The 16,880-nt window shown below is 41.3% G+C and overlaps 1 protein-coding gene across 12 annotated transcripts in view; it reads right to left on the bottom strand.

The window, feature by feature from the left end:
* The window catches only part of nfixa (nuclear factor I/Xa), a 109,274-nt gene that overhangs the window by 19,555 nt on the left and 72,839 nt on the right, over positions 1-16,880 (bottom strand). For 7 of the 12 annotated variants that reach the window (XM_084931047.1, XM_084931039.1, XM_084931048.1 and 4 more), the window contains 6 exons: positions 4,042-4,104; positions 3,080-3,154; positions 2,747-2,870; positions 2,246-2,281; positions 1,746-1,873; positions 838-912 (listed from right to left, as the gene is read on the bottom strand). In XM_084931047.1, the coding sequence (XP_084787173.1) occupies positions 838-912; positions 1,746-1,873; positions 2,246-2,281; positions 2,747-2,870; positions 3,080-3,154; positions 4,042-4,104 (501 nt within the window). The remainder of the gene's footprint in view (positions 1-837; positions 913-1,745; positions 1,874-2,245; positions 2,282-2,746; positions 2,871-3,079; positions 3,155-4,041; positions 4,105-16,880) is intronic. The other 5 variants (XM_084931040.1, XM_084931050.1, XM_084931046.1 and 2 more) reach the window with 3 other exon arrangements.

Genomic DNA, 16,880 nt, shown 5'->3' with positions numbered 1-16,880 from the left:
CAGCCACTGAATATGCCTGCTGGTGTTGTCAGTGTAAGTCTGGTGAAATCTGGTGAAATCAGTTAGTTAAAGGGAAGCTATTGTGCACATTTCCAGCTCCATGTGTATTATCCTGGACTCTACTAGGGTGGCTTTGCATGATTTACAGTTCAAAATAATGCTTTTTTATCTTATACTCACCCTCATTTCATCCACTGACTAAAATAAAGCAATTTAGCTCCCTACCACCTCCAATTAAGCCAAACGTCTTCCAACTGGCTTTGTCAGTTTAAATATGCTCAAAGCTGAGCATATTAGGGATATCTACTCTCACAAAAAAATGAGCTAAGGGGAAGAAAAAAATAGTCTAAAACAGAACAGTTGGCTCTTTTGGCTCACACGGATTATTTGCACACAGACTGATCAAATTATATGGAACTTTTCCCATGTTTATTATGACCCTCCACCACAGTAACACTATATAAATATGACAGAAAACTGGATATTCCCTTACAGTCCTGGCACTTTACACCACAAAAAATGAAACTTTCATCAGCATCATTGACATCAGTTAGTAAACAGCTAAACACAAATGAAAGTTTTACACATATGCCACTTTTAGCACGCTATAGTTGTCCTCCCCACATTTATGCAACACACAAACACACATAATGTGTGTATATCTATATAGATATCTATCTATCTATATATATTTTATACACACACACACACACACACACACACACACACACACACACACACACACACACACTTATACATACACACAGAGGAATGACTGAGCTACATAAAAGCTGATAAATAGTAAATAAATATGAGTGTAATCAATGTTGTTCTAACCATGGTAAGGAAACTGCACGCCATCGTTTTCATGTTTTATCTTCCTCTCCTGCACACTCGCCAAATGGTGCTGCACTGAAAGTGAAGAAGGGTATTGTTAACAATGAGATAGGGGAAGAATAAGAGAAAAAGAGGAGAAGATAGATAGACAGGAGAGAGAGAGAGAGTTAAGTGTGAGCATTTGTGTATGATGGAGGTTGTGAATCACTGATAATTGACAACACATCAGGTAAACTGTATGCATGATAGTGGCGTTAAGGTGAGGGTGAGAACATAAGAATGCTTGAAGCAAAGTGACCAAGAAAGGGGTTCAGGTATTGAGGAGGTAGAATAAAGAGCATAATGTCCGGAGCTAAATGACACAAGTATTACTACCAAAACAATGGAGACACTAAACTAAAATATTTGGTGCATTTATCAGCATCCTTGATCATGTATCATTGTCATTTTTATTATACATCTCTCTTTTATTTAGGCATGTATTTGCATTTCTGTCATATGCGAGACACGTGACTTTAAACATTTTCTGTTTCAAGGTTACATATTTTATATTCACGTGTTTGAGTATATGGTTTGACACCAAACTTTTAAATACAAACAGATCCTAGTCAAACACAGCCATTGTTTTCAATAATATATTAACTAAGCATGAGCAAATTAACTACTGTGTGTATCTGTAAGTAGAGTGATCAGACTGTGCCACAGAGCCTTAAGAAAGGTGAGTGGAGGTTTATGAGTGGTCTCCAGGGCTGAGCACATCACCACAGTGACAGCAATAGATTGCGGTAGGGAGAAGTGACAAAGTCAGATGGAGGAATCAGTTTGGACTTGGGGGTGGAAATCAGGCAGAAAGTGCAAAAGCTTCATGATGCTTCAAGGGATAGGTTTGGGGTGGGGTAGGAGGGTACCTGATTCCATGTCATTGGGCCACGCACTGGACTGGGAGGAGCTGGCAGCAGGCGAACGCCCAGGGTAGAAAACATCATCCGTGGGGCTCTCCAGCTCGCTATCATCTAAGGACTTCCGCTTAGTGGAGCTGCAGACACGAGAGGATATTTGGTGGTTGGAGTAAAAGTGGAAGGGATAAATGGAGAGAGTGAGAGCAGGTAGGATTTTTTTTAATAAAAATATATGATGGTAAGGACAACACCTAGCAGAAGTAAGAACTTTTCATATGAAGACTTTTTTTTTGCATTTTAGGGGAAACAAAATCACAAAGTCTTGGAGCAGACAAAGCACAATGAATGTCAAAACTGTGAATGGAAAAGGAAGAAAGAGAAGGCAAAGTCAGAAAGTAGAGGCAGTCACACACGACTTTCTGAAAGTGTTTGTGCGTGCTTTCCTGTGCATGTGTCTCGCTAAGTTGTATCTTTTATATTTTTTAGATGAAGCTCAGGTTTATAACTACCTCCTTGGAAGGTTTGCGTACAACTCCACCTCAGACCTAAAGTGACAGCAGATGACAGAGGTAAGAAGATAGAAAGAAAAGGTTAAGAAAAACCCAGAGAGTAAAAAGCAGAAAGAGACATCACACATTCATAAAGACAAGAGCAGCTAGCTGAGAGACATACACATATATAAAGAGAATCCAAGACTGGGACTGGACTTGTAGTGCATAGCTGCACACCACTCATAACAAGAAACTTCAATGAGATGGTGTACTGTAGCCATCTTTGTGATAACAAGCAATATACGGTTGGTAAATATTACAGTACTGTGATTTCACACTTCCCTCAAGTTTGCCCTTGGCATCACTAACCAAGGCAGAACTGCTAAAGCCACATGGTGGTTTCACCCACTAGACGGTCTACTTATGGTAGACAGCCGTACCTCTGCATGATGTTTCCTGTGCAACGTATACTGTACGTCTGCACAACCTTCACTACTCATGTCTGTGGGGAGTATTTACCTGGTAGAAGGAGGGGAGGTGAGAGAGCGCCGCCCCAGAGCCACCTGGTTAATGTTGTAGTAACTGGGGCTGCTGTCCAGGTCAGCCAGTGAGAAGTTAGGACCCGACGCTGTGGCTACAGGAGCTGACAAGGAGACAAATATAAAGGGAGTGTGGGGAGAAAAGAAAAGGGAAGCGAGAAATATGCCAGTATGAAATAAGAGGATATGCTCAAAATGCTATGCTGCATTGTTGCAGTAGATTTTTTTTTTCAATGAGGAAACAAATGCATTGTATTGTAATTACTCATGTGCAGGCATTTTGTCTGTGTCGTGATCTAGTTTTTCTACTTACTCTGAGACACTCTGACCAGCTCTGCCACATTCCACACTCCTGAGGTGACAAAACAGTCCTGGAAACTCAGGTGGCCTGTACAGACGAGGAAATAATCAAGCTTTTACAAATACACGCAAAAGCTTTGGGAAAACCCACCTCCCCACACAAAAACACAAAAAATGTTAAACTGAAACTCAGGAGACTCCATCTCTAACTCTGTTTGCTGAGCAACATCTATGGGAATACGCAATTGAAATACACTGTATGGACTAAAGTATGGGCCCACACCATCGGTGAAAACACCCAAATTCATAGATTAAAGTGTGTAATTTATGAATTCGGGTGTTTTCATTCCCAGCGTCTCAGATGTTTAAAATAAAGCACATAGAAATAAAGAATAAAGCAATAAAGCACAAAGAACAGGTCATCCTTAGGAGCTCACTGAATATAATCCTGGTACTGTAATAGGAAGCTGCCGTTGCAACAGGTCAGTTTGTAAAACGTCCCTCCTGTTAAGTCTGCAATTTCATGTTTATACCTAACATTCAAACTATTCTGCTGCATTAGGACCCTGAAAACGCTGCTGAGCCAGGTAAAAGTTTGAAAACTGTGTTTTTTAGTTTGGAAATTGATTTTGGGAACCTGTGATGTTCAATACACCTGTTCGATGCCTGATTAGCCTGATGATTTTTCATGTTACAGCCACATGACCAGTTTCTGCAAATCATCCTTGAGTACCAATGGCGAATTCATCTAAAATCATTCAGCAGCTGTTAGCAGCTTTTGTGCAGTTGAATTCTGCCTTTTATCGTGCTACTCATCGTCAGTGTATGTGAACAGTCATGTCTTATGCATTTTCAGGTGTTCGGTTTTAAAGCAAAACTAATTAGTGCGGATGAAGCTTGATGAGCTCGGTGAAATTAATTTAACGCTAGTTTAAGAGGGTTTGAACATAGGCACGTGCTTGTGCATTTACCCACCATTGGGTGGTGGCTTGATGTCTGTGTCCCCTTGTTGGCTGGAGCTGTCTGATTGTCCAGATTCTGCAAAAAGGATAGAGACAGACTAATGGTTATTATCTGATTTGCATGCTTAAGAAACTAATAAAAACATACTGGTACGCGTGCAACATCTCAATGAATCATAGCTGTGTGTTCATGTTGCCAAGAATGTGATATTTCAGGTGTGAGAGGGAATAAGAGGGACTTACAGTATGTGCTGCGGTATGGTATACATCTTGCGAATGTATGTGCGTGTGAATTCGCACATTTTTGTGTGACAGTGTTGTATCTAAGACTGTTCTCTCCTGTTTCCCTCTGTCCCTCCAGACTTAAGGTGCGATGATTTACACTGTGCTGCTATGCCATTTAGTATCTAACCACGCAATCATATCCCTCTCCCTAATCCTATTTAATACTTTCTTGCTGGTAGGGATTTAGTCTGCGTAAACAGAACACCTTACACACATAACCACACATAACACTCGCTCTCAATCTGTTTCTTCCTGTAATTTTTGCTTCATACTTTAATACATGTTGTAATCCTTACAAGAACAAAAACATAAATACACACATGCAGATTGAGAGATAACATTGACCAGGCCAGCCTGCTCGTCCAGAGGGAAATTGATGCAGAGTATGAAATTGTATAAAATTGAGGCAACGCTCGTCCCTTTGAAATAAAATAATAACAAAGAAAACACAAGCGCATAAAACGCAAACCTAACAGGTGTGCAGCTGTGCACACCTGTTATGACTGGTCTACTGAGGCTTCATTCACATGATAGTTGGAGTAAAAGTGCAAGTCACAAAGAAAAACACATGGGTGTATTTTGAGTGAATGAGACGGTGGCTGAGACCAAGTTCACTTCCTGGACTGGTGTGGTGTGGGATACTCATGCCATTGGCCGTCCATTCAGGCCTAGCTAGGCTTTTGCTAGCTAGTAAGCTAGCTAAAGGAGGTGTTTATCTGCAGGCTGTAGGTGATAACAGAGCACACAGACTCCTGCCAGCAGCACTTGCCTTGCAGCCACACTAAGCCACAGATTACTGAGCAGAAACAATAACAGACCTGTCTCGCTGCCTACGAAGCAGTGCTTATCCACCGAGAGAGGGGCGAGACAGACAAGAGCGAGAATGAAAGAAAGAAAGAAAGAGCACAGAAATGAAAGAGAGCTTCTTTTTCCCCTCTCTTTTCATGCAGAATGTCTCGCTCTTCTGTGTCTCTCACTGGCTGGGTGTAATCCTGGCAGCCATCTTAGAGCTTGGCAGCCATCTTAGCATTGGCGGTAGTGCCACATTCCAGCTAACTGACGGCACTCACTCCAAACATACGAGGCTGCGCCCCCGCCACGCATGCACACAGACACATTCAGACACACACACACACGTACACACACACGCACAAACACTGAGGTACACACGCAGAGTAAACATATATGGTGGCCAATGAAAGCTGTGGAGAAAACAGCCTCACTTCAATGGACTTTTTAACCGTCGTGTAGTATTTCACCGGAGGGCTCTACATTAATGTAAACACTATTTCTCACACTATGCATACGGCGCTTAGATGCAATGGACCGTTACTGTATGAACAATACGCTTTACAGATATCTCACAATCTAATACAGAAAGCATGGCTGCCTCCACATAGCTGCACAAATTCACGTGTGAGGCATGAATTTTGAAAAACTGCAAAATGTCCGAAGCCTCTTTCCTACACCAACATTTCCTTTGGTGGATTTGCTTCAAGAAATCATATTGGCGCATACAACTTATTATCATGTTTTGTGTGATTATGCATGTCTACTGACACGGGAGTTCTGTGTTTATATTTGCTTCCACAGTTGATTATTTACAGTAACAAGTGTGGCACCTGATGCTCAGTTCTGTTTGTTCAGGATATTAAGAAAGTTACTAATTGAAGGATTATTCTGTAGCCAGTCTGCTCCTGCTACCTGACAGATGTTACAAATAATTGCTGCATAAATGGCAGAAATCAGAATCGGTGGGTTTTTTTAAACAAATATAACAAGTTCAGCCCGTCCTGCAATACCGCAGTGACAGCAGGAAGCTCTTATCACCTGAATTTGGCTTTACTTAACAACGATAATACCATCTTCTGGTTTAGAATTATATTCTGCAAATCTTATTGGGTAATGGAGAACAACTGATTTTCAGTATGGACATATCACATTCTGGAAAGATCCTGCACTTGGAAACTCTGCCCTTCTGTCTTAAATTGCCTATTGTTGGCTGTCATGACCTGAACATGTTCTGCTCTTGTTTAGGTGTGAAAGCCAAGGCTCATGGTATAGATAAGAGCTGACAGGCACATATGAGTAGCAGCAGGAAAACTGATAGCTGTTCTCAACATCACCCTGAGGTTTTGACTGCCCAAACCACACCAACTCTCACGGTATATGAGACCGATTGATACAGAGACTCCTATTATCGCTCTGATTTTTCATCTTATTTATGTATTCTTTTTTATTCTAAGCAAAGAACTTTTGATAATACTATTTTCCCACCTACAGAGTTTATTCAGCTCTTGAAAATCTTTTTCTGCAAACTGCACAATATGATAACCTACATAGATACTGAAGCTATCAACAGCTGTGGCTCTATTGCTTTGAGCTCAGGCTCTTTAGCCTACTAAGACTGTGCTTACAACACATCGCAACATCATTCACTGGAAATAGGTGCCACTGTTGAGTTCAACAGTGCATCATAAAGCTGTAGAGACGAGTGAGGAGGACAGGGCGAGAGGGAGGTAAGACAGAGGTCTGGTGGCTGGTTATCACTGCTGTGCATGCTGCAGCCTATGACAGCAGCCACAACCCCCCACTCCACACTCAACACCCTCCATCCAGCCCCTTATCTTCTCACCGCAGCCCCCTAAAGCCCTCCCTTCAGCAACCCCAATCGGAGTCCTGCAGCCACTCCCTCCCTCAGATGCCCCTCTGCGTCCTCCGCCAGCAACCCATCTCTGACTTCAAACCTTTCAGCCTACTCTGCAGCCGCTTGAACCCAGTGAATTAAAAAGACGACATACAAAGAAAAACAGTGTATGCATTGTGCCCTGATGGTGCACATGAGAAGCCCACGCAAACTCTACTCTGATAACAGTGTATGAATACCTTGGCAATTAGAGTGGAATGACTATACAAACATATACAGTTATTCATGACGGACTTTATTTGATTCAGCCCATCTATCAATGTTGATGTAACCATTTAGGTAAATGAGTACCACAGTGATTAACTAAAACTTAGCTAAACATTGGCTTTGCACTAAATTTTCCCCCTGGATTTCACTTTTATAAATAGCACGCAACATCCTGGAAGTAAAGAGTAAATTGGGATGTCGTAAGTAAGTCCCTAAAAATGAGAGCTGGTTATCAACAAACTTGACTTTGCACAACTAAATGCTGGTGTACGCTCAAAGTAAATGAGTGCTAATTATATGTAAATGTTTGGATTTTTAATCATTAGTTTATGATCATTTTAAATAATAATTTTTAAATTTTAAATAAATAAATAGTGTAGTGAGTTTTAGTTGAGCATCTGCTTTCTCTCTGTGCTGGTTCTTTATACTGTCACTGATTGCAGACTTTTCTCTCTTACAACCCCGCTACAATCCACACAACCCAACTCATCATGGCTTTGACATACAGCACCATGCATCTGACTGTGGCTGTGCTCTCTAGCTTGCAATCCTTCTTACCATCTCTCTGACACCCAGCACTAATTCCTGTGGCTTTCCTCCTAAATTTCATGAGGTCAAGTGGAGGATTCGCCTTCTCCTCATTTTTTAAAAAAACATATGATATCCTCATTAGTTATAATAATTCCTAAGCTATTAAATTTTCTTCACTAATCACTCTTTCCCCAATATTACCTCCTGCGCTGTTAATCTCCAAGGTCACAAATGGATCTATTAAAGAATCCTCCCCAACAAACAACTAATCAATCCAACATCTGTTCCACAGATGTGGATAAAGGTTTTAGCTCAGTGGCTTTTTCAACTGTTTTGGTCATCGGAAGAAGCTAAAGCTGTGTGTACTCAAGTGAGGACTAACTCCGTTACAAATTTCATCACCTGAAAGAACTCTGGGTCAGTAACAAACTGAAAGTGCTCAAATTGTACGTTTACAGGTGTAAAAACTGAGGCACCAATGATTTTAAAAGCAATTAAACCAAAGAGAAAAAGGCTTAATCTGTTACAATTTATTGTCTATAAAATGAACCATGTTACCTTGACCTCAAGCAAATATTGGGTGACGTTTATTAAGCGAGCACTGTGTGTACACTTGATTAAATTCTGACCAACACTGTGGATTGTGGCCAGATGCCTTGGTACGGCATAAGCTCATCAGTCCTTTGGACGGATAAACTAACTAGACCTCTCTGATTTGAGGAAAATCTGAAACGTGTCAGGACATTGCTCAAGATGATTATTTTGCTTGGAACATTTAAATCAATACTCACTAATCCACATTACAATTCCTATATTTTTCTTTTTAATTGATATACTCTTGACATAGACATAAAACAGTGAGAGACCGCGAATCTTCATATTGTCTCCTGACAATGAAAATACGTCTTGCTGGTCATCGCTGATCAAAAATGAAAGAAGTAACAAGTGGGCTCTGCAGTGGCACGTTGCTGTTTGACAGATTCATAAACACTGCTTGTCATTTGTGAGTATGTGCGGTACAACCACACACACTGCCAACATCAACATGAAAACCAACAAGTGAGCTAATGTACTCTGTAGCCACATCAAACCAGCATGTGTCCATATGTGTGAGCATGCATGTGTGTAACTACCAGTATGTGTTGAGATTCCCCTCCTTGTTGGAACAAATGTCAACTCCACCACTCCCCCTCCGTCTCCTCCTCCCCCTCAGCTCTCCTCTCCTCTCCTCCCCAAAACACAGGATAACGCGGTACAGCCTCCCAATTGGGTTTCGCTTAAGAGGTTTATCGGTATGTTGCTAAACATTCTGACCTTTTTTTAATCCTTAATGCGCTTAAAATGTTCCAAACCCTCCTAATCCCCCCGGCTATCCCACACAGATGTTCACTCAGCTCTTTTATTGGATGTTATTTTATTATTTTTTTTACCCTTTTTATTTTAATATATATATTTCTGTTTCATTTTTTAATTATTTAAGTCTGTGTCATACGAGGGAACATTTCTGTTTCTGTGTTAATAAGTCTTCATCACTTCTGCTATTTAGTGTATACATCTCTGTATGTGAGCAAAAACGCTTTTGTCCTAAAAGTCTTAACCAGATCCCCATGTGCTGAAACCAAAGTGTGAATGTGACCTTTACAAATCTTTACTCTTAGAGGAAAATCTTATAAGTTGCTTAGAAGTCAAACTTTGAATCAATAAGAGTCATAAGAGAACGAAAATGTCAGCGGAAACTGACAAATCTATGGTGTAATTTGCTGCTATATATGCTCACTGTTCGTCTGGCATATACAAAATGTATTACAAATCTGCACACGCACAACTGTTTATGTGAATGCACAAATAAATGTATGTATCTATATATGTATACATGTGTGTCTGTGTGTATTTGTGTTTGTGTCCCTGTATCACCGTGCCACTGTGCCAGGCAGGCTGTGAGGCGGGTTGGGAGAGTAGGGCTCTGTGTGTGCGTGTGTGTGTGTATGTGTGCGCGTGTGTGTGTGGAGCAGGTGTGCCTGGCCGCCCTGCGCAGCTTGCTGCCCATCTGTGCTCCCGTCTGTGTGCCGCCTGCGCCCACGCTCTGCCAGCAGCACCGCACCATGGCAAGAAGACCCAGGAGAGAGAGATGCTGAGAGACGAAGGGAAGGATTGAAAAAAAGAGAGAAGGAGCGAGCGGGGAGGAGGAGGGAAGAGGAGTGAGGGGGAAGAGCAGTGGGAGGAGCAGAGAGGAGGGATTACAAGGCTTGGGGGTATGGAGGATGGGAAGAGAAGCGAAAGAAAAGTGGGAGAGGGAAAGGGAGCGGGTTATGGGTCTAGAGAGGATGCACGAAGTCGCAGGCAACGAGTGGAGAGGGTGATAGTCAAAGTGGAGGTTTGGAGGGTATTTGGCTGGCTGGATGCCCACACATACCCCACTCCTTATTTATTCTCCTCTGTCCCTCATTCCCCCACTTATCCTTGTTCTCATCCTACCATCACCTTTTCTCTCCACCAGTGCAATTTCTTGTATACTGCAATGTTTCTCCATCACTGGGTTTCCAGAGACATGTTTTTTCCAAAAACGTTGACTTTATAAACTTGCCAGATTATTCCCAGGCTGCCAAAATATATGTTATGCTAATCCTTAGGTTTTAGGCCTATAACTTACTTAGGAAATTCTGAACTTACTTAGGAAATTCTGAACTTACTTAGGAAATTCTGACTGTAAGAGAAAAAGCCAACACAAACTACAGTAATGTGTGCTGTTAAATAGGAAATATAAGTAGTTAAAATCTTTATTTATAGGTTTAAACATGAATAATTAGTTTCCTGTAAATGTGTAAAGTCATTCACTTGTGGCATTAAAGTAAGTCACAGTGCTTGATCAAAGTTTTAAGACTTTTATCCCATATTGCCCCGCTCTACAAGTTTACAGTATTGAGCTGAAAATGAGTCACAGACTTAGCATCTACACACACGTCGTGGCATGCTTCCTTAAATCAGAGCCTGTGAAACAATGCATTCTGCTAATCTTGCCAGTATGGGAAGCGTGTCAGATTACTCTAAGTCACTGATTCCCCCCCGAAAAAATAAAATAAAGAAGAAGAATGCCGATTGAGTGAAAAATAACAAAACACAGGGGATTTTTTCCCCCACAGAGGTCTTTATAATACTGTATTTACTATGCAGATGTGAGAATATTTTTGCCACAGTCTGGTGTTTATTTTAACACACAAACATTAACCTTTTTTTTTTATTACTGCCCCGTCTGAATTTATGTAAATGTTTACGGAGCGCTCAGTGGTGAAACCATTTATATCTTTGTATTTGTACTATTCACAAGTGTGGTTTTCCTTGTTTAATGCTAAAGAAACAGAAGTGTATCCAAAGGCAGACAGCAAAATACAACCTCAACTTGGAAAGAGCAACAGTATGGAAAATGTAAATAAATACAGCAGGAGTTTCTAAATTTACTTTGACTTGTACAGTATGTCATTCCAAACAGTTTGAAGACAAGATATATAATGTTTGTCAGGACACCTTTAGTTTATTTGTAAGGACAAATTAATGCCTGCTTTTCAGGCCTCAAATGCATTCCAAAAAATATATGCATGGTGGAAAGTTATGAGCCAGGGGTAAAAAGCCATGAGGTAAAAAATAAATAAGTGATGATGTGATGGAGCTAATATCAGCTGGCGGGTGGAATCATGATTTGGGATGAAGGTCAGTGTAAAAGAGAACCACTGACAATTTTAACAACGATGTTGCTCAAAGAAAAATGGTTAAGGATCTGGAGATGTGACCCTCTAAGGTGCATAACAATTAAAAAATTGAAGGAAAATTTAGAGATGTCTGTGTGTAGAAGGCAAGAGCACAAATCTATGCTGAATACTACTGATATTCATAGCATCAAGAATGCCATTTATATAAGTGATAAACCATTTGGGCTCCAGTCACATTAGATGAAGACTGAGTCTAAGCTCTTTACTGCATGAAACAACATTAACAACCTCAGTTTCAACAAAAAGTTAAAGAAAAATTCAACAAGGTTTCTCAGAGACATATTTTGCAGTGGCACTGCTGGGAATTGTTGTTTATTAAAAGATAAAACTAAGAAAGTTTATTTTTCTCTATGATCAGGAGGGCTTCTAGCTGCTTTTCTGGTACTGTGGAGATTGGTTTGGTCATGAGAGACTACACTTAATCATTTTGTATCTTCAGCCCCTAAAAGCCTGTACTATGGAAAGGAATTGCAAAGTTACAAAGTGTTTGAAGGATTTCAGTTAAAGTATGTCCCCATTTTTAAACTTAGCACAGTTCTTGTGATGAAACAGGTAACGTGCTGTTACACTATCGGCAGTACAACACAGGTCAATGATAATTTACAAAACAGTGCAATATGCTTTGATTTTATCACACCAAGTTTTTGTACTTTGGAGTTGTGAGATCAAATCTGAATCCTTTATGAACTCTCTGCAAGACACAACAAAAGCTCTCAGCACATTCTACATGTTTATAGTTTCATTTAGTAATTGAGGCAATAAAAGGTTTTGTGAGGCAGGAATGCTTCTAAGTATCCCATTTGGTTACAGTGATCATTGCTATGCAATGCGGTCACAGAAGCCTCCGACAGCACTCTGATTCATAATTAATATGGACAGTCGAGTGTAAATGAGATTCTGTGCTTTGGAGTCATGCTGACGAGACTTGCCTTTGGACAGACACAAGTCCTGAAGGAGCGCTAGGGCTCAAGGAGCAAGAATCCTACTTAAGCTGACACAAGAAGGCACAGAGCCCAACACACATACACAAGCGAGCACACACTTGTACAAACGTACTCTGTGAATGTATTAAAAATAATGTGGAAAAAGTGTATCGACACTGAATTAATGTGTTCAGCTTGCGTGTATCTACGCGTGAAGTTGTGTTATCTTTATATCGGCATGAAGACCTTGCATTATGTACATTTAAGCTGCTTCATTAACAGCAGCTCAAGAGAAATGCATGTGTGAGTGTATCTGTGGCTGAGGCTGGGGGCCCCCAGCACGGTTCACGACCTAGCCTAACAGAGTGTGAACGTCCCCCTGCCGAGCTGATACTGATATAACTGTCCTGTAAGTGGTGTTGACACCAGCATTATTACCCTGTCAACCTTCATCTCTACTCAGCTTAAAGGAGTCAACCGGGCGGGGGCCCAAATGTGTTAAGAACTTGTGTCTCTGCAATGCCCTGGTCCAGCCCAAATAAATACAGCTGCACAAAGGCCGGAAAGGGAAAAAGAAGGGGAACATGTGGGAGGGAGAAGGAGGGAGGAAGAGGCGGTACACTTATTCTCACTATTCTCACTACCTACGTGGCTTTCACAAGACACAAACATCTAAATCACACACACACACACACACACACACACACACACTGAATAAATGGCTGCAGTGGTTTGCTATCGCCACCAGGTGGCATTTTCCTGGCACACGTAAACCATGGTGAAATGCAAATAAAGCAACAAGGCCTTGGGCCAGGCGTCTCAGTTAGCTCAGACTTCACTCTCTAGACTGCAGAGAAGCAGGCCAGGAATGGAGAAAATGGAGACAAAGAGATGAAAAGGGAGAGAGAGAGATGTGATGTGAATAAAATCAAAGAGAAATATGGAGCCGTGAATATTATTGAGATGTGAGTAGGAGCTTATCCCTTCTGCATTTTGCCCTTAGATAGCAAGACCCTTACATAGCATGCGTACTATCATGTTCAAAGAAAGTGTTTCAAATCAAAATGCCTTACACTCTGCAACATCAGGAGCTGAGCACTGCTCAACAAAGAGACAGAGACAGACAGAGACAGAGAGAGGGGAAATACAGAGACACAGATATGTGAGCCAAGGGAATATAGATTTGCAGGGGAAAGAACATGATTTGAAAATGGAAAGAAGAATAACTAAATGAAACTGTGGCAGAATGCATGTTTGCAGCTGAAGAAACCAACACAAGAATCATAAAACTTTGCAAAACAAAATCAGGAAGAAATTAAAAGGCAGTTTAGAAAAGGAAGTATGAGATATGAGAAGCATCTCACAGTTTTCAGCTTTGTAAAAGGAAAGCTGGAAATGTTGCAGAGAAAGTACAGTACTAAGCTGAGTATGGAACTGAAGAGCAAGGGAAGGCCATGTGTTGAGACTTGGATTTCTCCTCCCCCGGTCCCTTTTCCTGCTGCCCTAGATACACACTGTGGGTCTTTGTGCTGAGGGTGTTACACACACTTCCTGTCTGGCCAGCAGAGGGGTGCTTTAAGGTAAGTCTCTCCCCCATGTAGCACTGGCTGTCCTTCCATTTATTCCTTTCTCTTTCTATATTAGACTAATGTTAGTCTAATATAGTCAATATATCTTTAAACGTATTCACCTACCTGGTTCCAATGCATCAGTTAAACACTGTTAAACAACACAGACCACTCGCTTTCTGCCCACACATCCTTACCTGTTTACCAGCACATGTCTTAAGTATTATTGTTTTTGTTCTTTCTCTCACTTTTATGCCTGAAACTCTTTCCAGTTCGTTACAAGATACATAAAAGAAGGTGATTTACACTGATAGAACGTTGGTGCACTTGCGCAGCCAAGGACACTTCGATAAGAGTGAGAAAACATCCTCAACACACACACACACACACACACACATGCACACAAATCCACAAAGTGATACTGAGCAAGGTTGCCAACTCCTCCAAAAGCACCACTGAGATAACAGTGATAACAAACATTCTTCCAGCAGCCAAGTCTTTTTCTCTCGGGGAACACTTCAATGAAAATTCAGAGCAAATGTGCCACTTTATGAACATAACAATACGTCAATAAGTCTGCTGGGTGAATACGCTGCACTGGAAAGCAAGAGACCCAATTACAGAGAAACTCTTAAGTTGTTTGCTCCTGAGAAATGGAATGATGAAAGAAAAGACAGAATACATCCATTTGAATGCATCTGAAAATTATTATTGTTCTTTTGGGGATACATAAAACTCATAATCAAAATAATTTTCTACTGAAAAAAAAAGTTCTCTCTATAATAACATCTAAGTGATCTAAGTCATATATCTGGAAAAAAAATCCAAGTGTATAATTTCAATAAATATAAACACATAAAAATAACATTAACTTTTGCATGAAGTAAATATTGGACACTGCCCCCTGCTTGGTTGCATTCATACAGTGCACCATTCAGTGGGCTCCGTTCTGCCACAATATGAGTCTCAATGGGAAGTATGAACAATCAAAGAGACTGTCCTGTCAATCTGTGCCAAGAGGACAGAGGGAGGGTGAGATTCAGAAACTAAGAACGCTGTGGGAGGTAGTTGGGGGGAATCAAAAGAAAAAAGGAGTAGAGATGCTAGCAGGAGAGGAGGAAAGGAGCTGTTGGCAAACACAGGAGGAGAGCAAAAACAGGGCTTCATGTAAAGGCTGTGTATATTATACTGTATATACATGGAGGAAAACTCCGGGAGAGCAAACTTGATCAAAGAGGTCATGCTGTCACGTTGACAACACACAGACACACTCAGAAAAGAGCGGAAGGACATGGAGCTTGCTCTGCCAAGCAGTGGTCACCTCTGACCCTTTGGCTCTGCAGTTGGAGATGATGCCAGCCAGACAGCTCAACGTAGGGCAAGCAAAGCAAACAGTGTGTTTGAACGCGTTTATAAGTGTGAGTGTGTGTTTGTGTGTACACAGGGGTGTGGACCCGCAGTGACCAATCACAGCCGTGTCAAAATGTATGCGCCAATGATAGCAAAGTTTCACAAGGTTGGCAAGGGGTTGATGTTCGCTCATTTTGCGCCATGTCAATGTTCATTTTCTGTGTATCACCGTGTTGCTGATGTGTCGCCGTGTGTTTGACTGTTGCTATGCAGACTGAGGATTACAGAGGAGGAAGAGAGGAGTTTGCACGGACATGGCAAAGCTGACAGACTATGAACTTGTGCCATCGCGCGCCAGGTATCAGGAACTAAACTGCCATCTTATCAAGTCTGGTTCACGGTGCATGCACTTTTACCACACAAAGAGACAAGAGCGTGCTCAAAAAGAAACAGCGTGGCACTTGGTAACGTTCACACATTTTTATATAAGCACACACACACATACACAAACTCTTGAGGCACTCTTTGTCCATTGTGCAGCCCGGTCAGGGCAGATGATGAGAGGGATGAGGGGTAAAGGGTGAGGTCATGTGAGGGAGCTGGAGCCAGGCGCAACAGACAGGCTGAAGTCGACCCAGCAGTCACTATCACCAGCAGGCATTTTGTGAGTTTATCTTTGGGTGTAATCTTTGATGGAGCGCCATGAGCAAAGATAAAAATTTGATGCTATGTATTTAGCTGCACAAGAAATAAAAAAAACTCCTCCTTAGTGCATGAGGTCAAATATACAATAATAAGCATTATAAAACTACAAAATATATATTTTAAAAAATCTCACCACACCAATTTGTGGACCCTAATTAATTTATTTCTAGTAACAAAACATCCGTAATTCAGGAAAGAATGGTTTCCCCCAAAATTTTAAAAATCAACATGACAGACAGAATTTTTTTTAAAAAAGGAACAATGATGCCAAGATAATCCAACAAATGGCAATTGTGGTAACCCTCACAGCAAGTGCAGCTCCGAACAGCTTGGAGTTCAAACAAACAAGAGAAGGAACCAACACAGACAAGCAGATAAACCAATCAGGATGCAATTGTACAGTAAAGCAGACCACCATCTGTTTGGCAGTATAGACACTCAATGGGGAGCTGCATCACTGCCACATGGGGTCAATATACGCGTGTGTGAGGGTGAAAGAGTTAGCGCGAGTTATTTGATTAAGTGACACAGATAAAAACAGAGATTGTTACTGGATAAAGTATACATGCACACATTTTCTCTCTATCACCTCTTGCCATGTTTAGTCTCTTTCTCCAGAAAAGAGCACTCAGTTCAGGCAGAGGACATCAGGCGACCCCAAGGCTTCTGCCAGACAGCACAGGTCCTCAGTCTGCTTAGAGTTCTGATCACAGACAAAGCATGTGTGTACCCAGAGAGAACAAGTTGCTAAAACACCACTTTTGTGTGTGTGTGTGTGTGTGTGTGTGAGAGCCATGTGCTAGTTTGTCAGC

This window comes from Perissodus microlepis, chromosome 6, assembly GCF_051167445.1.
Source record: "Perissodus microlepis isolate ML-2025 ecotype Zambia chromosome 6, ASM5116744v1, whole genome shotgun sequence".
NCBI classification, from domain to species: Eukaryota; Metazoa; Chordata; class Actinopteri; order Cichliformes; family Cichlidae; genus Perissodus; species Perissodus microlepis.
Note: the sequence above shows the minus strand (reverse complement) of the source record. Positions and strands in the feature narration are given on the sequence as shown.